Here is a 22,473-nt window from a genome sequence, read left to right as displayed (position 1 = left end):
GATTATAAGCGGTAATGGGTGTCCAGACTGGGGAAGACAAGCTTAATTCTTTTAACTGGCCCTTTTCTAGGATTTGGCCAGATTGGGCCGGAGCAGGAGTTCATTGCACCACGACTGCCAATCAGAAGACACGCCAAACTCCCGCCTTCAAAGGTCACGCTACGATACCGCCAATCAGAGAACACGATTTCGTTCTGCCAATCAGAGGGAACGCTACCCTCCGTCAATTCTCACTTCCTCTGCTCTCCCGGGAGGGCCTGTGCGGAGGCCAGGGATGGAGGGCCGGCCTTCAGGCCCTGAGGCCAGCGGCATTCTCCGGTTGTGACCCTGAGGACCATTGGAGACTTGCCAGACTCCCGAAGACTCAGGGGCGGGGCGGGGAGGGATTTCAGGGCCCGGGAGGCGCCACCCCTAACAGCCTCGCCCGGAGGCTGGACTGTGGGAGCCGACATCCCCCTCACTACTCCCGGAGGTCCGAGCCCGGCACCTGCGGCTCTGGGGGCCTTCTCCCGGACCTCGCGGTGAGTCTTCCCGGGAACCAGGAGTGCGCTCCCCTCCGGCCTGGCTCGGGGACCCGGCTTCTTATCCAGGCTCCCCAGCCGGTCCCTCGCATCCAGGGGCGCCCTCCTCTGCCTTTACTCCGGGTCTCTCAGCCCGACCTTCCTCCCTAACCCGGAGCCTCTGATGCACAAGCCGGGGAGGGGGAGGAACGGACTGTTTTCCTTCGGCGGGGGTCGGAAACGCCTTCCAGCCCCTTGTGTCTCCTTGGGAGCGTGGGAGGGAGGCAGAAGAAAGGGGAGGAGGTGATCCCCGGGGGCAGCTTCTCCTTGAGGGAAGTGCCAGGGGCATGCTGGGGGACTCCTTGGGGACCTCATCTCTGAATCCTTGTAGGCCAACCCTCTCCTCCCCCCGCCCCCGCCCGGGCAGTGACTGGACTGACGTGTTACTCCCCGATCCTTTTCCCTCCCGAGCTCAGCCTGAAGAGGACCCCAGCCGGCCCAAGCCGGGAGCCTGAGGACATGGCCCCCGGAGCCAGCAAACCCTCCTGGCAGGTGAGTGGAGGGGATGGCCACAGGCTGGGCCGAGGTTCAGCCTTCCCCCTCCCGTCTCCCTCTGCTTGTGAGCATCTCCCCCCTCCCTTAATTATCATTTGTTTAAATAAATGTGGATGTGACGGAACTTCTCGGCCCCGCCCCCTCCGGAGTTTGTGGGGTTCCCCTAGGTCTTGGCTGTAGGGTTCTTTTCTCTAGCAATGGCCCCCTCTCCCCCCCACTAGCTGCCTCCTGTTCTTTGCACCGGAACTCATTTGTTAGTCTCTTACACAGAGATCCTTTTCTTTCTTTCTGCCCACACCCACAGGCACAGACACACTCATTCTTTAGTTTCTTACACAGAGATCCCCCTTTCTTTCTGCATTCCTTGCACACCCACACCCTCGTTTATTAGTCTCTTACACAGGTCCTTCCTTTTCACGTCTCATTCTTTAGTTTCTTACACGGAAATCCTCTTTTCTTTCTGCATTCCTTGCACACCCACACTCTATTAGTCTCTTACACAGATCCTTCCCTTTCTCTTTCTGCCCCCACACACAGGCACAGACACACTGTCATTCTTTAGTTTCTTACACAGAGATCCTTCCTTTTTGCATTCCTTGCACACCCACACTCTTTCTCTTAACAGGTCCTTCCTTTTCTCTTTCTGCCCACACCCACAGGCACAGACACACTCATTCTTTAGTTTCTTACACAGAAATCCCCCTTTCTTTCTGCATTCCTTGCACACCCACACCCTCGTTTATTAGTCTCTTACACAGGTCCTTCCTTTTCACATCTCATTCTTTAGTTTCTTACACGGAAATCCTCTTTTCTTTCTGCATTCCTTGCACATCCACACTCTTTATTAGTCTCTTACACAGATCCTTCCCTTTCTCTTTCTGCCCCCCCACACAGGCACAGACACACATCTCATTCTTTAGTTTCTTACACAGAGATCCTTCCTTTTTGCATTCCTTGCACACCCACACTCTTTATTAGTCTCTTAACAGGTCCTTCCTTTTCTCTTTCTGCCCACACCACAGGCACAGACACACTCATTCTTTAGTTTCTTACACAGAAATCCCCCTTTCTTTCTGCATTCCTTGCACACCTACACTCTTTATTAGTCTCTTAACAGGTCCTTCCTTTTCACATCTCATTCTTTAGTTTCTTACACGGAAATCCTCTTTTCTTTCTGCATTCCTTGCACATCCACACTCTTTATTAGTCTCTTACACAGATCCTTCCCTTTCTCTTTCTGCCCCCACACACAGGCACAGACACACATCTCATTCTTTAGTTTCTTACATGGAAATCCTCTTTTCTTTCTTTCTGTATTCCTTGCACACCCACACCCTCGTTTATTAGTCTCTTACACAGATCCTTCCCTTTCTCTTTCTGCCCCCACACACAGGCACAACATTTCATTCTTTAGTTTCTTACACAGAAATCCTTTCTTTTCTTTCTGCATTACTTGCACATAGACACATACCCCTTGTTTATTAGTCTCTTAACACAGAGATCCTTTCTTTTCTTTCTGCATTCCTTGCACACAAACATTCCTCATTTATTAGTCTCTTACACAGAGATCCTTTTCATTCTTTCTGCATTTCTTGCTCGCACATGCACACACACACCTCATTCTTTAGTCTCTTGCACAGAAATCCTTTCTTTTTGCATTCCTTGCACACATGCACACACACACACACACATCCCTCTTCCACGTCCTCAGTGCTTCCTTTTTTTCAGAGATTTCCCTTGTAACCGTTGAGAATCAAGCACTTCCCATAAGGCTCCTGAGAGCGCAGAGCCCCAACATCATTCCCAACTGTTTTTCTTTGCAAAGTTGTCATCAGCGCATGTTGTCAGACCAGGATCTCCCTGTCCCTGTCACTAAGTGCAGGTTTGGAGATGATACCTTGTAATCAGAGGCAGTAAAAGGAAGTTCAAGGAGAAATAGATGTTTCAACAAAGCAGAAATCAGTGTGTTAAAGCAGAATCAAAATGATGAAAGTGAAAAGACAGCATTACCCATCTAATTGAGAATTGTTCCTACATAATAGAACCTCTGAAAAAGCAAAGGATAATAATAATGGAAATGAGAAATAATGAAGTGAGAGAGCATCAGATGATAAGAGATTGACCCAATACATATTTTACATGTAACAGATTGGAAAAATAGGTGCCTTTCAAGTATCAAGGCATTTCCACATCTAGACAATTTCTTCTGTTTCATCCATCAAACTACATTTTAACTTATTATCCTGACTCTTGCTCTCCACTGTCCTAGACTTTAAGGGATACTTTTAGATAATTTACTTCTTATAAACTAACAATGTTTCCCCTTCCCCCCCCCATAAAGTAGGTTGATCTCCAACCTTACATAGGGAAACATTACATTTTTAATAAATAAAGGCACCCTCCTTTCCCCATCATAGTTACTCTAATTTCTATATAACGAAATATGGAAAAAATTTTTAATTTTTAAAATGTTAGTTTTATTTCCTGCCAAGAATTTTTAACTTTTTTATTTTTAAAAAAATATTTATTTAAAAATAAATAAGAAAAAAACAAAATAGAAAAAGAAATGAAATTTTAAAAGCAAAACAAAATATTGAAATGTGCCCAGATAGTATTCAAAATATTTAACAATAAATTTCCATTTCAAGAAAACTTATATAATAATAAAAAGAGATTATATTATGACTGTATTTGCTTCCTTGTAGGTTATTCTTTTGTTCTCTGTTGTACACAGGCTACAGTTAAGCATAGGGGAGAGGGGATATGTATATTCATATCTACACACATATCTATATTTATACCTACACATGTATCTGATATAGACAGTCATTTACACATGTTGATACTCATCTAAAACAATCTTAATATGACTGACATATTAGATTTCTCTGATTGAATCTTTAAGTTTGACTTCATCTGAGGTCAGTGATTACTAGCACTAAATTTTTTTCTCTAATAAATTCTACTCCTGATCCTTGTTGTATATTTTCCATACCTACTAGACTTATACTTTAATTCTACTCCTTAATTTGCCTTGTTATTACTTAGCATTTCCTCAACCATGAATCCTTCCTTATCTTCTCACTACACCTTTCCCTTCCTCTGTATCCCTTTCCCATTAATTTACACATCTTGTCCTACCATCATTAATCTGCACACCCTTCTATACACCCTCTTATGCTATTCCTTATTTCTGGAGGGTGCTATATATATGTATTGTTCCTTGTTTAACACATTCCCATTGTGATTGGTTTTCAGAACTACCAACCCTTCACCCCCAATGTCTTTTTATTGGTTCTTCCTCTGCACTTCATCCCTATAGCATAATTGATAATTTTTACCTTTTTCTAGAGTTTTACTTCTTAGAGTGAGATCATACTCATCTCTGCCCCAGTTTTTCTTTCGAACTATCCAGTTGTTGATATCAATCTTAAATGTATAGCTTACTTTTTAATTTAAAAAGCACAATTTGTCCTTGTTGAGTATCTTGAAACTAATCTTTCGTGCTGGGTTTTATATATTAAATTTTGTATTGAGTTCAAGTTTGAGACAAAATCCTGAAAATCTGCAAGTTTGTTGAATGTCCTTTTTCTTTTTTTCCTATTCAATATTAGGGTTAATTTTGCTGGATATATTTTTTAAAAAGTTCTGGGAGTTTTCCTGCATGATTTTTTTTTTTTTTTGTTTTTTTGTTTGTGCTGAGGCAATCAGGATTAGGTGAGTTGCCCAAGGTCACACAGATAGGAAATGTTAAGTGCCTGAGATCACATTTGAACTCAGGTCCTCCTGACTTCATGGTTGGTGCTCTATCCACTACACCATCTAGCTGCCCCCTGCATGATTTTTTTTTTATTTGAGTTCAAATTTTTTTCCTTACCTTCTTCCTCTCCAAAAGAAGAAGCAATTTCAACTAGGCTACATATGTGCAATCATGTGTAACATGTTTCCACATTAGTCATGTTGTGAGAGAAGAACTAAACCAAAATGGACAAAGAAAATCAAGAAGGAAAGTGAAAATAGCCTGCTTCTGTCTGCATTTAGACACCACCAGTTAGTTCTCTTGATGGTAGAAAGCATTTTCCATCATGCGTCTTTGGAATTGTCTTCTGTAGTTTTATTGTTGAGAGCTAAGTTATTCAATGTTGCTATTGCTGTATACAGTGTTTTCCTGGTTTGTCTTACTTCACTTTGTATCAGTTCATGTAAGTTTTTCCAGGTTATGAAATATGAATATTAATGAATATGTGCCATGAACAAATAAAAGCATTCATGAAGCAAAAACATGATATTTTGCCTGTAACCTCAAGCCCTCAAAACAACCATAAATAACTCTTTACCTGATTCATTAAAATCTCATACTAACTAAAGTTCAGATTATTGTTATTCTTCTATGAATCTCTTTTGTTTTCTAGTAGATAAGACTTTATTTTAGACTTTTTAGTAATTAACTATATTATTTATTTTTCTTTATTCTCTTTTCAGTGATCCAAGATAATGTCTTTAGAATTAGAATATATAATACTTGACAGCGTTTCACAACTCTTTGTAGAATTTTCTTAACATATCATTAGGAGAGTTCTGATAAGAAGTTTCACATTGTCTCTTTTTCTCTTCTATAGATTCTCATACCTCACTGACAGACCCTATATCTTCTTGATTGCATAGGAAGAGACGATTCATGATAATGTATTTGCCAAATTTATTCCAACTGCAAATACAAAATGCTTTTTCTCATTCCATTTAGCTTTTTAATAACTACAATTTTAAATATTGGCTCTCACACACATAAAAATTTACAAAATCCCTTCTCTGAGCTTCATTTCCCCCCGTACATTATTAAGTGTTGGTCTCAGCACTAAATCTTATGAATTTTAATGATTAGGAATCATTGACATTCAAGGATGTGGCCGTGGACTTCACCCAGGAGGAGTGGTGCCTCTTGGACCATTCTCAGAAAGAGCTCTACAAAGTTGTCATGCAGGAAAACTCCCAGAACCTGCTTTCCATGGGTAAGCGCGTTTTGTCTGGTTTCTCTGAATATGCAGAAATGGTAGTTTCCCAACAGAGTCCTCCTGTTCCCTGGCTCTCGTGGTATTAGGTCTTTGCATTTTGTGACACTTCCTCATGCTGTCTTTTTCCTGTTTTAGGTAGCTTCGGGTTACAAAACTAATGAAATTTATAGAATTTCAGACTTGGAGCTAATCTCAGAGATTATCTAGACTATTTTCTGCCTGGGCATGAATTTTGACTGCAAAATTTCTGAAAACTGATCATTCCGATTTTCCTTATAGATGTACAGTAAAAGGAACCCCTCCGAACCCAACAAGACAAGTCATTCCTTTGTGGGATATAAATTAGTAACTCGTTAATCCTAGTCCTATGTCCCAAGCACTGCCCTAAGTACTTTAGAAGTATAGTTTCCATTTGAATTTACTAATATCTTGTGATTTTTTTTTTTTTTTTTTGCTGTGGTTATCCCCATCTGACAATTAAGGAAATTAAGCTAAACAGGGGTTAAGTGGCACCTAAGTGTCTGAGGCTGATTCCAATTCGAGTCTCTATGACTTCAGACCCAGAGCTCTCAGCAGCGAACTAGGTAGTAGTCATCCTTCTAAGAAAGGCAGAGACCAAATTTTCTTGTTCCAGTTTGGCTGCATGATCTACCCACACCCAAGTTCAAAACAGTTAATACTGGTTCAGCTATCCTTGAGCAGTTCTGGAACCCTTCTGGGGTCCTTGCCTGCATTTCCCCTTTCCCTAAAGAGGACTAAAGTATACATTTCTCTCCATCCTCATTCCTTCTCCATTCCTCATTCCAAGGGATCCCAGTTCTCAAAGAAGATTTGGTATCCCACTTTGAGGAAAGGGAACCATCGTGGATCCTGGATCAAATAGACCTGAAGAACTCTTGTCCAGGTGAGTGAGATGATAGCAGGTATGAGGGCTGTTATTCTAGGAAGCCTCTGTGTTGTAGGGAAGAGAATGCTAGGCTCAGGGACAAGAAGATCTGACTTGGAATTCTTTTTTTAAATGCTTTTTAGCAATAAGATCCTGGGAGTAACGAGCCTCTGAGCATCACTTTTTCCCATCTATGAAATTAGGAGTTGGGAGGTAGAGACTCCCGGGTAGCCTGTAGGACAAAACCTTCCAGTAAGCTAGAAACTTTTGGGTTGAACCATACTTGGTCAGATTCTGTCGGGTTTGAACCAGACAAAGTACTTCCTATTCTCAGTTCCCAAGCATCCATACTATTATTTGGAGACCTGCTATATTCAGGATCAATTAGAATTAATTAAGAGAGGAAAGGCACAATGGTCAAGGAGCACTGCCAAAGATTTCTTGTAGAAGGTGGGGGGTTTTTAAGTGAAGTTTTAGGGAAGCCAGGGTGAGCATTCAAGACATTGGTCTAGAGAAAGCATTTGGAATCAGGAGATAGCGGATCTTATTTAAGGAAAAGAAAGGAGGCCTGTACCCCTGGATTATCACAGGTGGAAGAAGACTGGAAAGGTAGGGGAAGGGAAGATGATGAAGGGCTCTCATACCCAGAAGTTTTTGCTTTCAGTCCTAGTGATAAAGCGCCACTGGAACTCTTTGAGTCGGTACTGACATGGTCAGAAGTGGGCTTTATTCAAGAAGGTGGATTTGATCTTCTTTGGAGGATTAAGTGGACCAAAGAGAGAATTTAGGCAGTAAGACTGACCAGCAAGCTCTTGCCCTACTACAGATGTAAGATTATACAGATCTGAACCAAGAAAGTGGCAGTGTTGGGAGAGACAAGGTATTTGGGAGGAAGGTTACAAAAGTAGTATCAATAGGACTTAACAAAAAAATTAAAATGGAGGGAGTGGGGGGAGGTGCTGGTTTGTGGGTATGGATGAAGAGAGTATCCAGGAAATCTAGAGAAGAGAGTATCCAGGAAAAGGAGGATGCTTGGCAGTGACAGAGAAAACAGAGAAGTCAGGAAAAATGCAGATTGAGAAAAATTCACTGTATTTGGCCAATGAGAGGATTCATAGCTTCACAGAGAATTATTTTATTGCACAAGGAATTTGTAAGCCAAACTGCAGAGATTTTCAAAAATAGTGAAAGGAAAGGAATTGGAGGCACCAATTGTAGATAGCCATTTCTAGGTATTTAGCAATGAAAGGGGCGAAAGATATAAGGAATTATCTATGGGAATGAATGGACTAAGTGAGGCATCTTTGACTGTCAAGGAGACCTGGATTTGTATGTGGCAGTAGAGAAGGAGCCAATAGTCAGCTAAAGATTGAAAATTGGCTGGGAAAATGGGAGGGGGAGAGGAGAGAGTATTCTAAAATAAAAGATACAATCCAATAACACAGTTTTAGATACATTAAAAATGCTATGTACCAGGCATTGTGCTAAGTGCAGTGGATACAATTAATTAAAAAAAAAAAAATAGTCCCTGCCCTTAAGTATCTTACAGTCCGAGGAGGTTTGGGGGAAGGGGAGGAATGGCAGAAAAAAGAAGCAAGAAAGAATAAAGGTGGGTAAGGGAGGGGAAGGAAACTGGGGTGTACTTCATGCATCTTGTTCTGCAGCATTGCCTGCAGAAACCAGGCAAGATGGAGGGAACCTTTAAAAGTCCATTTCTGCTCTTTAGGGAGACATTGGAAGAAGTTTGACACTCCACCTTTCAGCCTTGCAATCCGATGTAGAACAGGAGGCAGCGTATGAGTTCAGTTATGGTTAGGGTTAGGAGCATGATTATGAAATTAGATTGGATGAGAGCTCGACAAATATCTAATTTTTCAATGAAATATGAGACCAAGTTGTCAGTTGAGAGTAGAGATGAGCAAGCCAAATAGGGAAGGATGTGGAAGGATGAAAAGATTTGGAAAAGACACTATGCTAAGGGGGACAGGGAGTCAGGGATCTGAGATTACCGAGCTGAATTTATGTAAGCCAAGTCTGTAATGGACCACGCCATGCTGATTTCATTCTTTTCTTTTGTCTTCCTTTTGGCAGTTGAGAAGGAAAGAAGGTCACTACCTTGCTTAAAAGTAGTTACTCCGGCCTGAGTTTTGCCTAACTTAACAAAAAACCTTTCCTGATCTCTGTGCCCCAATCTTGTCTCAATTTTCAGAAAAGCCTTGACCATTGAAGTGAAGGTTAAGGAGTTGGGAGATAGAGACTGCCAGGCATCCTGTAGCACAAAACCTCGCAGTTGTCCCACACAACACAAACTTGGTCTGGTCAGATTCAGTCGGGTTTGAACCAGACAAAGTATTTCCTTGTAGGTGATAAAATGCAAAAAATAAACAAAAATAGGATTGAGCCCAGAACTTGCATTTCAGAATTAAACACAAATCCAGAATCCAGAGAACAAAGGATTGATTATTTCCTAGTATTAGCCATAGGCCCAGTGAGTCAATAAATATCAGTTAAACACTTCTAGGCACTGTGCTAAGGTTCAGGAGTGCAAAGAATTATTTTTTAAAAATTAAAAAGTCCCTTTTCTTCAGAAGCTCAATCTGGAATATAAACAGGTGGTTTGAGAAGAAACTACAGATCATGAACTTCACTCTTAGCTGATCTAGATTAAGAAGGGTGTTTTGGTAGGGCAGTACATTTAAATTCAACAAGGAAATGAGTGAATGGAAGGTGAGTGTACAAGAACAGTTTAAGGAATACAGGTTTTTAAGGAAATAATCAAATTGCTGATGATAAAAAGCAACACCTTCTGTGTGTCAGGTAATTCACAAATAGTAGCTCATTTGATCCTCACAACAACCCTGAGAGATGAGAGGTATGATTATCCTCTTCTGAAGGATAAGGAAACTGGGGTAAACGGAAGTATTGTGACTTACTTAGCGTTGCTCAAATAGCAAATGTCATTCTGTATTTGAACACATTTTCTTGACTCCAGATCCGTTGCACTATTCACTGCACCACCTGGCTGCCTCAAGATGGAAAATGTTTCCACTAGTGAGACTGTTTCAAATAGATGAGATTAAGAAGGCAGGAACCTTTTAAGATAGTGTTACAAGCAGTTATCAAGGGCTGGAATGGATAACAAAATGAGATGAGAAATGAAGATCATGCCATTTCAATTATAGATTACTAATGTTGATTCCATCTTTTTTTTTTCTCCTAACCATTGAGGCAGGGGTTAAGGGAATATAAAGAAAACTTCATTATCATTACTAAACGTGCATGGGATGAATTCATCCATAATAATGGAGAAAGATAACAGAACCTGACAACATGTTGTATACAAGAAATACCCGTGAAAGAAAGAGTCACCCAGCATTAAAATAAAAGGATTTCCTTTTATAATAGAGTTTGGAACTCTGCTCCCAGACTGACTCATTTGGCTGCCCTTTGACTCAGTGGTTACCACTAGTAAACCTATCAACTAAAGAAATAAATGAGAACTCAAATTATAGACAACCCAAAATTATAGCTGCTTATCTATTTTTTTTTTATTTTTTAGAAATTTAGAAATGGTTCTGATGTTTTAAAATATTTGACAAGATAATACACCTAAACTCAGTGGAGGAGGAAAAGTCCCAATAATATCAGAAGAAAATCATGGGTAGAGAATTGCTTTATAGATAGAAAATAAAAAGTAGTAAACAAATAGTTTTATTTAACTCCAAGGTGACAATGAGATTTGTTAGTCTGTTCCAATTCAAGAAAAAGAACCAAACATTGAGTCAATCCCGTTTTCATTTTCACCATTACTGATACCCACTCCATTAAGTAGTAGCATGAAGAAAATGCCAAACAGGATATCAAAAAGTGGGCAATTTTCTATTCTTTCAGCTTTGCCTCTTTCTAGAGGACTATCTAATTTTCTATTTAGGGGTTTATTTTGGATTTAACTTGGCCTGAATCAGATTTGATCTTTTATCCTGTTTCAAACATATCCTACTTAAACTTACATCATTTCTCAGTGACTTGACGTAATGTCCTCATCTCTCACAAGGATAGAGAAAACATGTTAACTCTATGCCATCATTTATTCTTGGGATACAATAAATTAAAATTTAAATAATGTGTAATGAAATGTCTATTGCTAGATTGTGTTCTACCAAAAATGGGCAGTTCCTCTATAATCCAGTGGACATTCCAATTATGAGGAAGATGTTTTTATTTTTTTTATGTTAAACATGGTAGAAATATATGTTAAATCTAATATATGTATACATATTTATGCAATTATTATGCCACACAAGAAGAAAAGAGAAGCAAAATAAAATACAAGTAAACAACAACAAAAAGTGAATATTTTAGCTGCTATCTTTTTATTGTTTCAAAGAACTGGAAACAAAGATGGTCACTATATATTGGGAAAAGTCTAAAGAAATGATTGCTAATCTGAGAATAAAATGAAAGGGTATTCAGTCTTAAGAAATAATAAAAGGCACAGTTTTAGAGAAACCTGAGAAGATTTGAATGAACAGGTAGTATAGTTCATATGGAGAGACATTCATCAGTGCAACCAACTAACTTCAGAGCAGGGGCTCTTGATTCTTAGGACCTCTCTAAAACAATAACAAGCGTATTAATCTCCCCAGTCACTTAAGCTGTTATTCATATTATTCTTGTTATTTTTGCATTTAATTCCTCCAGTAGTGACCCAGAAAACTGTTGCCCCTCAAAGCTACAAATCAATACTTTTGTTTCAGTGTATTATTATAAAATGTAAAATTTTATTCTGCTTAAATAATGAAACAAAATAACATCCTAATTTTAATGATGAAAATTTAATGTAGGGCTTCCTGCAAGAATTATTTTTTTTAAATAGAGTAGGGCTTCTTAATTATTATTTCTAAAATTTCCATTTAAATTTATTTTCATAGACATCAATGAATATAAATAACATTTTTTTCATAAAATAAATTATAACTCGGAAGGGGTTATATGTACCATAATATATGAAATTCATTAATTAGACTTTTTTCCTTGAATGAAAATTTGCAGTGTTTGGTTCAAGAGCTACCAAATTTTGTATTCAATATGGTTCTGCATCCAGTTGACTTAATAATAAGAAAAACAACAACAACAATAATAATAAACATTTATGTAATGCTTGGAGGGTTCTATACACTGGGCCAAGTAATTAATAGACATTCTCTCGTTTGATCTTTATGGTGCTATGAGATGGGTACTACTCTTGTTCCTACTTTACAATTGAGGAAACAGGAAAAGGTTCAGTGATTTGTTCTAATAAGTAAATGAGGTAGGATTTGAACCCCACTTCTTCCTGATTACTAGCCTCAGATCTTGGGAGATTTGGCTTATAATCATTCACTCTCATATGGGTGAGGTGGAATATGTAGGAGAATTTTATAATTTCCCTTGCTGAGGGATAAAAATTCTTTTTTTCTATTTAGCCCATAAATTCATCATCAAAATAAATCACTAGTTAATATGTAAAATATGTATTTTTCTGTTTCCTAATGTTAAGTAGTATATTAAGTGACAAATGCCTATATTGTTTAATACTTTTACATAAAACAACATTTTTTAAGGAAAGAAATCTTCAGATATGTTTCTTTTTTCTACTACTGGCATACTGTCTACATCCTCACAGAAACACTACAGAAATATCCTCTGAAAACCTTCGTGATAGAAGAATAATACATAAACAGAAGATAAGTTCAAATAGAAAATGGCCTTAAATGGCAGTATGAGGTATTTTTTGGAAAGGTAAACTATATTAATATTTATTAATACAGCAGAGTTTAACTTTTTTTAAAATTTAAGCTTTTTATTTACAAAACATATGCATGGGTAATTTTTCAACATTGACCCTTGCAAAGCCTGTTCCAAATTATCCCCTCCTTTCCCCTTCCCCATTCCCTAGATGGCAGGTAGTCCAGTACAGTTAAATATGTTAAATCCAATATATGTGTACATATTAATACAGTTATCTCGTTGCACAAGAAAAATCGGATCTAGAAAGAAAAAAACCTGAGCAGGAAAACAGAATGCAAGCAAACATCAACAGAAAGCATGAAAATGCTATATTGGGGGCCACACGATTCTCTGAGTGTATATGGCTCTCTTCATCACTGAACAAGTGGAATTGGTTTGAATCATCTCATTGTTGCAGAGAGCCACATCCATCAGAATTGATCATCGTATAGTCTTCTTGTTGCTGTGTATAATATTCTCTTGGTTCTGCTAATTTCATTCAGCATCAGCCCAGACCTCTCTGAAATCATCCTGCTGGTCGTTTCTTATAGAACAATAATATTCCATAACATTCATATACCACAATTTATTCAGCCATTTTCCAATCGATGGGCATCCATTCAGTTTCTAGTTTCTTGAGGCATTTTCTTTTGCAGAAAGGTTGTGATGGTCCTCAGTGGTTCCAAGATGTCTTGTAATGTTCATACCTAATGAGCATGTTTTTCAAAGAATCTTCCAAATGCAAGAACACAAACACTTGTACCATCTTGATCTGATAATAACAGCATTGATGAATTGCAATTCCAAGGTGACCCTGAAATGAGGGAACTACTTTAGTGCAGTATATCACACAAAGCAAATGAGGGTATGTGCACCCCGTAACTATCCACTAGGAATTGACTTCCACTTGAATGTCAAATCTTTCTGACAATTTGGCAACATTTTAATGATGGGTTGAGAAACAGATTTTGTTTAAAAATCAGTTTGATTTAATACTGTATGGACACCAAAATTGTATGCTTGATCATGACTATTTTGAATCATTGCTTGAAGAAAACTATTATTCAAAGTTGCACATACTTGTTGTGCAGAGGAGAAGTATATTTGTAGCAAAATTGTACATATATTTACTACTTTATATGCCATTAAAGAATTTTGTAGCTTAGATCCCTTAGACCATAGTTATGAATCTCCAATGTGTTCATAAATCACTAGCTGGTAAGTATATTCTGTCTACTTCCTGAAAAAAGGAAAATGGTCTGAAGATACAGAAAGAGACCATGTATTTCTGAATGTGGGACATATGTGGATTTTTGTCGTTGTTTCAAATTTCACAAGGACTGGAGTTTTTTTTTTTCTTTGTTTTGTTTTTTATTTTAGGGAACATTAGTATTCAAGATAAATTTTTGAAAAATAAAGACATGATAGCTATCATTTTTTAAAAGCCATGAATCATGCCTCTTGGTGAATAAAAGAAAAAATATTTGGCATTTAAAATGTGATTTTAGAGTTGACAACCGAAAAAAATAAGACTAAAAAGGATTAATAGAAAAATTACATTATGTCAAAACTTTTGTAGATGACAAAACAAATGGTATTTAGTCTATGTGTAGCAAATGGCATAATAGCAATACATCAGAATAGAATGTTAGAAAATATAACACAAAAAGCTAATAAATAAATACAAAACTATTCCTTTGCTTAGCATATGAAATTTACAAAGGATGAACAAGTGATAGTACATCAAATAGAGATAGAAATAGAGAAGCAGAATGCTTTCCTGAGAACAGCAAATTAAAAAGAATGAGCAGCAAAAGTCATTTGATTCATATACCACAATTTACCCAGCCATTCTCCAATTGATGGACATCCATTCATTGTCCAGCTTTTAGCCACTACAAACAGGGCTGCCACAAACATTCTTGCATGTACAGGTCCCTTTTCCTTTTTAAAGATCTCTTTGGGATATAAGCCCAGTAGAAACACTGCTGGATCAAAGGGTATGCACAGTTTGATAACTTTTTGAGCATAGTTCCAAACTGCTCTCCAGAATGGCTGGATGTGTTCACAATTCCACCAACAATGTATCAGTGTCCCTGTTTTCCCACATCCCCTCCAACATTCCGCATTATCCTTCCCTGTCATTCTAGCCAATCTGACAGGTGTGTAGTGGTACCTCAGAGTTGTCTTAATTTGCATTTCTCTGATTAATAATGATTTGGAGCATATTTCCATATGGCTATAAATAATTTTAATTTCTTCATCTGAGAATCATCAATTGGAGAATGGCTTGATTTCTTATAAATTAGAGTCAATTCTCTCTATATTTTGGAAATGAGGCCTTTATCAGAACCTTTGACAGTAAAAATGTTTTCCCAGTTTATTGTTTCCCTTCTAATCTTGTCTGCATTCGTTTTGTAACAAAAGTTATTTGAATGAAGATTCGAAATTAAGTGGAGAAAGACCATTTGGTGCTAGGAATGGAGCATCAGTCCTGAAATTTGAGTTCTGATGTCTTTTACAGAGATATTGGTCATATCACTTGACTATTGTGAGCTCATGGCTTCATTGTAAGTGTAATGAGGATTCTACCTATGTCACAGGTTTGTGGTGAACATCCAGTGTTATTGTTTGTGAAGTTCTTCATAAATTAAATCATCCTGCAGATGTGAGTTAGTGGCATTTTCAGTTGATTAATTCTACCCATTAAGTTTGAAAACTTCTTTTTGACTGGAGAATAGAATATAATTCTCCCTACTTCAAGAGAAGGAAAAGGGTTTTTTTCCCCAGTATATATACATGTGTCTTTGTGTACATGTACACACACATGTGTGTATATACACATGTAACTATGCATGTATGTGTATATATATATATATTTTGTTTATATATATGTATATATTTTGTTTCCTTCAGATACAGAGACAAGGTGTGCAATGAATGAGACTGCTTTGAAGCTCAATGTTTCTGTGGAAGAATCTTGCCAGCAAAGATTCAAAAGTGATACTCCCTGTAACTTGAGTTTGAGAGAAATCTGTGACTCAGGCATCAAGATAGAGAAAAATCAAAACAGTCTCTGTGAATTTGATAAAGATGCAAAGGATTTCAAACAATATTCTGTCCTAATGCAACTTAAGAAAATGACCTCAGAGAATGACTCTTTTCAGTATTGTGAAGATGGTGAATGTGTTAATGAAAAGATTGGTCTTATTCAGTCTTATGAGATGCCCCCTCAAGAACAAATGTATCAAGGTATTCAACAGGAAATGGATATTAGTTTGAATTCAGACATCATTAGACATCAGGAAAGTTATAGTGGAGAAATGGTTTACATAGCAAATGAAAGTGATAAGACTTCCAGCCAGAACTCAAAGCTCATTGACCCTCATAATACTGCTGGGAAACCTTATGAATGTAATCAATGTAGAAAGTCTTTTACAAAAAGATCCACTCTTACTATGCATCAGAGAATCCATACTGGAAAAAAAATTTATGATTGTAATCAGTGTGGAAAGGCTTTCCTAGATAGGGCAAATCTTGAAAACCATCTGAGAATCCACACAGGAGAGAAATCTTATGAATGTAATCAATGTGGAAAGACTTTCAGACGGAGTTCTGGTCTCTTTACACATCAGAAAATTCACACTGTACAAAAACCTTATGAATATGGGAAAACTTTCACTCAGAATTCCCAAATTTTGATGCATCAAAGAATTCACACTGGAGAGAAACCTTATATATGTAGTCATTGTGGAAAGACTTTCAGACAAATTGCTGTTCTCTCTAAACATCAGAGAATCCACACTGCAAAGAAAACTTATGAATGTAATCATTGTGGAAAGAATTTCACAAAAAGATCCGGCCTTATTAACCATTTGAGAATTCACACTGGAGAAAAACCTTATGGATGTAGTCATTGTGGAAAGGCTTTCGCAGAGAAATCCAATCTTACTGTACATCAGAGAATCCACACTCGAGAAAAATCTTATGCATGTGATCAATATGGAAAAGCTTTCCCCGAGAACATTCTTGGTCAAGATCAAAGAATTCACCCTGGAGGGAAACTTCACAATTGTAATCAATGTGAAAAGACTTTCAAAAAAAGATCGAGTCTTCGTGAACATCAGAGAATTCACACTGGAGAGAAACCTTATGAATGTAATCAATGTGGAAAGACTTTCATATCCAGCTCCTGTCTTGCTAAACATCGGAAAAGCCACAGTGGCGAAAAAATTTATGGATGTGCTCAGTGTGGAAAGGCTTTCCCATATAGGGCCAATCTTGCTAACCATTTGAGAATCCACACAGGAGAGAAACCTTATGGATGTAGTCAGTGTGGAAAGGCTTTCACAGAGAAATCTAATCTTGCAGTACATCAGAGAATCCACACTGGAGAGAAACCTTATGAATGTAATCAATGTGGAAAGGCTTTTACAGAAAAATGCAATCTTACTGTACATAAGAGGATCCACACTGGAGAGAAACCTTATGTATGTAATCAGTGTGGAAAGGCTTTCACACAGAATATCATTCTTGCTCAACATCAGAGAATCCACACTGGAGAGAAACCATATGGATGTAATCAGTGTGGGAAGACTTTCAGAACAAGATCCGGTCTTCATGTCCATCAAAGAATTCACACTGAAGAGAAACTTCATGATTGTAATCACTGTGGAAAGATTTTCAAAAAAAGATCAAGTCTTCTTGAACATCAGAGAATTCATACTGGAGAGAAATATGAATGTAGTCAGTGTGGACAGACTTTCATGTCAAGCACATGTCTTGCTAAACATTGTAACATCCACATTGGTGAAAAAATTTATGAATGTAGTCAATGTGGAAAGGCTTTGAGATGCAGTTTTGAACTTGCTAAACATTGGGAAATTCTCCATGGAGAGATATCTCCTGAGTGTCAGGAATGTGGTAAAGTTTTTCATGAACATGCTTCTCTTATTGCACATCAGAGAACCCACTCTAGAGAGAAGAGTAACGAATGTTATCAATGTGGAAAGGCTTTCACACAGAACTCCAAACTAGCTGTACACCTGAGAATCCACACTGGAGAGAAACCTTTTAAATGCACTCAGTGTGGAAAGGCTTTCCCATATAAGGCCAGTCTAGCTAATCATTTAAGAATCCACACTGGAGAAAAACCTTATGGATGTAATCAATGTGGAAAGGCTTTCACAGAGAAATCCAATCTTGCTGTACATCAGCGAATCCACACTGGAGAGAAACCTTATGAATGTAATGAATGTGGGAAGGCTTTTAGAATGAGAACCATTCTTGTTGAACATCAAAGAATTCACACTGGAGAAAAACCTTATAAATGTAGTCAGTGTGAAAAGGCTTTCCCATATAAGGCCAATCTTGCTAACCATTTAAGAATCCACATTGGAGAGAAACCTTATCAATGTCCTCACTGTGAAAAGGCTTTCCCATATAAGACCAGTCTTGCTAACCATTTGAGAATCCACACTGGAGAAAAACCTTACAAATGTACTCAGTGTTCAAAGTCTTTTACAGAGAAATCCAATCTTGATATACATGAGAGAATTCACACTGGAGAAAAACCTTATGTATGCAATCAATGTGGAAAGGCTTTTAGAATGAGAACCGTTCTTGTTGAACATCAGAGAATTCACACTGGAGAGAAACCTTATAAATGTAATCAATGTGGAAAGGCTTTCCCATATAAGGCCAATCTTGCTAACCATTTAAGAATCCATGTTGGAAGGAAACTTTATGAATGTAATCAATGTGGAAAATCTTTCAGAATGAAAACCATTCTTGTTGAGCATCAGAGAATTCACACAGGAGAAAAACCTTATGAATGTAATCAATGTGGAAAGACTTTCAGATCCAGCTCCTGGCTTGATAAACATAAAAAAATCCACACTGAAGAGAAACTTTTTGAATATGACCAATGTGGTGAAACCTTTTAAGTAACAGTCATCCCTTATTTCCCACCAGAGAATTGCTATTAAATATTGTCATAGTGATGGGTGAGGAAAGGCATTTAAATGAATACAAAGATTGTTCAACCTCAGAAAATTCATTTTGGTTAGGTGTCCTATGTGGACACAGTATGGGGAAGACTTTCATCCAGAGATCATCTCTATTTTATATGAGAGGATTCATAGTAGGAAAAAGCTTTAGGAATTAGTTCAATGGAACCAGGATTTTCTCTGGAACAAAGATATCACTAGATATGAGAATATTCATACTGGAATTAAGGTTTATCAAAGCATACCTTTTGTCAGTGTAAAATCCTTTACATAGAGTTCATACTTGATTATACATTGGAAAAATCATGCTGGAGGGAAAATTTATGGATCTGAGTAATGAGGTAAGACCTCTTGCAGTAAAGACTATGTTAGGTTTCTCAAAATTCATATTTTCATAAAGCCCTACAAATATAATGAATTTTTCTGTTAAGAGCTTAATGTTTGTCATTATTCTCAGTAATATTTTTAAACATTCATATACCATGATATCTTCAGCCATTTCATAACTGATTTAGTGTTCACTTTGATTCCTGTTTTCTTAGTGATGCTAAATGTCCTGGTATAAGTATTTTGATATCTGCTAAACATTATTTATTTCTGTAATGATATCTTTAAACAGCTATTTGGCAGAGGGGATAATGTATTATGCCTGGAGCCCCAAGACCTGAATTCAGATTCTATGTATGACACTTATTAACTGTGTGACCCTGGACAAGTCACTTAACTTCTTTCTCCCTGATTTTCCCATCTGTAGAATGGGGTTAATAATAGCAAATACCTCCTAGGGTTGATATAAGGAACAAAGAAGATAATAATAGTAAATATCTTTGCACATATTAAGTCATGGTAGAAGAGATAGCTATTGCTTTTTATTCCATGGGTTATAGGATTCATAGTCAATTTAGTGGGCTAAAATATATAAACTATTTAGTCATTTTTCTATCAACTCATTGATATTCAGAACAGTGTAGAGGAAGTTACTAATTTTAACAAATAGGGCACTAGGTTTTGAATCAAGAAAGTGGGTCAAATCCTGCCTCAAATATTCCCTACCTCTGTATTTTATAGAAAGGAGGAAGTTCTTAAAAATTAGCTTGAGAAATTGAGTAGATCCAAGTACATAATCAGGTACCCAAAAAGGTGAATATAATATGCATGCCTTCAGTAAGTCCCAAGACCCCAAATATGGGGCCAGGATTTTCTAATCACAGAAATACTAGAAAAACTGAAAAGCAGGCTGGCAGAAAAGAGATATAGACCAACATCTCATAGTACCAAGATTAGCACTAAACTGTAGGTGATTTAGATATAAAAGTCCTCTCAAACATAATTGGAAAAGTCATAAAAAAGACAGGGTTTTCCATTTTGAATAGGGGATAAGCTCATTATTAAACAAAAAGAAAGATTCACAGAAAATAAAATGGGCCACATTAACAATCCAATACATGAATTGGATTACATGAAAATGTAAATGTGGCAATTAACTGGGGAAAATTTTCTCTAATAAAGGCTTCACATCCAAGGTTATATACAGGTTATACACAAGTATATAAAGAAATCGTGTAGAATAATGTCAAAAAGTACAAATGGGCAATTTTCAAAGGAAATACAAAGTATAAACAATCCTATGATAAATAAGTCCCATATCTATAATCATTAATGCAAATCACTAATTAGAAAAATTCTTATATTGTTAAAGGTGATAATCAAATATTGGGGGAAATTTATTTTTCTTGATTGAATATTTGATAGAATTTTGAGTTTTGATGTTTTGGGGTTTTTTTCCCTTTTCATCTATGGGAAGGTACATATTTGTTTCATGACATAGAAAATATTTGTTAATTTAGAAATAAAATTTAAATTAAGAAGAAAAAACTCTAATTCACTAATAATTAGATAACTGCAGTTAATCAACTTTAATATCCCCAACCCATATCTATGCAATTGGCAAAGATGATAAGAAAATTGAGCATTGAATTAATAGGCACATGCTTATTTTGCCATTGGTGAAACTATAAAGATAAAAAAGTCATTGAACTGTATATACCCTTTGAATTGTTGATGCCTCTAGAGGATTTTTTCCTCTAAGGAAAGAGGAAAAGGATTCGCGTACAAAACTATAATAGCTCCCTGTGTTATGACAAAGGACTAGTTACTTAAGTGGGTCCCACAAAAGGATAATGGCTGAACAAATTTTGGTATATAAATGAAATGGAACATACAAAGAATTGTATGAAATAATGCAGCATAATGTAATCAGGAGACTAATTGATAATAGTAACAATGTTGTAAAGGCCAGTAAGTTCGAAAGCTATCACAAGTCTTGATTATTAAAATGAGAACCACAATTGCAGAAGATTTATCAAGCTCTGCACCACCTGCTTCTTGAATGAGAAGTGATGTTTGTAGAATAAAGTACTTTTTGAGGACGTGGACTGTGGTGGACTTCATTTTGGTTTACTTCTTCCCTGACGATTTTTTTCCCCCCAGTTTTGGCCAGGAGAGAATGGTAGCAAAGGAGATTAGGAATTAGAAATGCTCTTCCTCCATTTTGAAAAAAAAAAAAGAAGTAAAGGAAATTGATAGATTTTTAAAATACATGTAGCAGAACAAAAGAAAGTTTAGAAGAAATGAAAATAGCTTTGAAAGTGCCATATTGAATTGTTTAATTACTCAAAAAGGAATTCCATTTTTCATGTTAGAACTTGTTCTGTGTGTAATCCTCTTTTTCTGTTTAATGGTATCTATTTCATGTTTGTGAATTTCAAAATTAAAAGTAATCAAATATTAGTTGTTTCTTTTTTGTCATTTTCACCAACTTTGAAAACATTCAAAAGACCTTTTATATAATTATCATCCCTGATAGAGGTCAGAGCGAATACATGCATCTTCTTCCCATATTAAAATATAAGAAGTTCCTCCTTGTTTTATCAGTGGCTTTAGATTTGTATTTCCTTTTTATATTTTTCTTGACTAGGCTCTGAATTTCAGTTTTTGAAAATTTATTTTTATGCCACATTTTAAGTTCTGAAATGTTCCCCTCCTTCCATTCCAACATCACATTAGAGAAGACCAACATTTAGGATATATACATATAGATAGATATTTATATCTATATCTAGCTATGAAACAACAATGTGTATTTACATAAATCAGTTCTTTTCCAGATGCAGATAGTATTTTCCTTTACAAATCCTTCATAGTTGATTTGAGTGATCATAGTACTTGGAATATTTTAGTTATTTAGTTTCTCTTCAAACAGTACAGTCATTACTCTATTCAAAGTTGTCTTAATTCTGCTCATGTAATTTCATGTAAATCTTTCCATGTTTTTCTGAATCTTATCTGCTCATTTCTTACAACACAGTAATATTCCATCATAGTCAAATAATATAGCCATTCCTAATTAATAGGTATACATTCAATTTCCAATTCTTTACCATGACAAAGAGCTGCTATGAATATTTTAGAACATAAAGATTCTTTTCCTTTTTCTCTGATCACCTTGGGAAACAGACTTAATAGTGGTATTGCCAGGTCAAACAGTATACTGTTTTATAATTTGGAGCACATAACTCTAAATTGTTCTTCAAAATAATTGTATTCACAATTCTACCAACAGTGTTAGTGTCCCAATTTTTCCCTTCTATTATAGTAGTTAATCTGATAGATGTGAAATAGTACTTCAGAGTTTTTTTTTGCATTTCTTAATGATAATTTAAAGTATTTTTTTCATATAATTA

At 36.7% G+C, this 22,473-nt stretch overlaps 1 protein-coding gene across 5 annotated transcripts; it reads left to right on the top strand.

Annotated features, from left to right (window-relative positions):
- The first annotated feature begins 252 nt into the window (after positions 1-252).
- On the top strand, positions 253-21,520 carry LOC127556655 (zinc finger protein 850-like). 5 transcript variants are annotated; one of them, XM_051989933.1, is made up of 5 exons: positions 253-521; positions 977-1,052; positions 5,938-6,064; positions 6,876-6,971; positions 15,639-21,520. In XM_051989933.1, the coding sequence occupies exons 2-5, from the start codon at positions 1,020-1,022 to the stop codon at positions 18,665-18,667; spliced, it is 3,285 nt and encodes a 1,094-aa protein (XP_051845893.1). In that variant the 5' UTR covers positions 253-521; positions 977-1,019; the 3' UTR covers positions 18,668-21,520. The 5 variants fall into 5 exon arrangements, 4 of the variants coding, with proteins under 4 accessions (XP_051845893.1, XP_051845892.1, XP_051845894.1 ...); XM_051989932.1 differs by having other exon boundaries at positions 892-1,052; XM_051989934.1 differs by lacking the exon at positions 15,639-21,520 and adding an exon at positions 10,186-12,509 and having other exon boundaries at positions 892-1,052.
- Positions 21,521-22,473: the final 953 nt, after the last annotated feature.

The sequence above is a fragment of the Antechinus flavipes genome, chromosome 3, assembly GCF_016432865.1.
Source record: "Antechinus flavipes isolate AdamAnt ecotype Samford, QLD, Australia chromosome 3, AdamAnt_v2, whole genome shotgun sequence".
Classification (NCBI taxonomy): domain Eukaryota; kingdom Metazoa; phylum Chordata; class Mammalia; order Dasyuromorphia; family Dasyuridae; genus Antechinus; species Antechinus flavipes.
The sequence above is the reverse complement of the archived record's forward strand: the minus strand, read 5'-3'. Positions and strand labels throughout refer to the sequence as shown.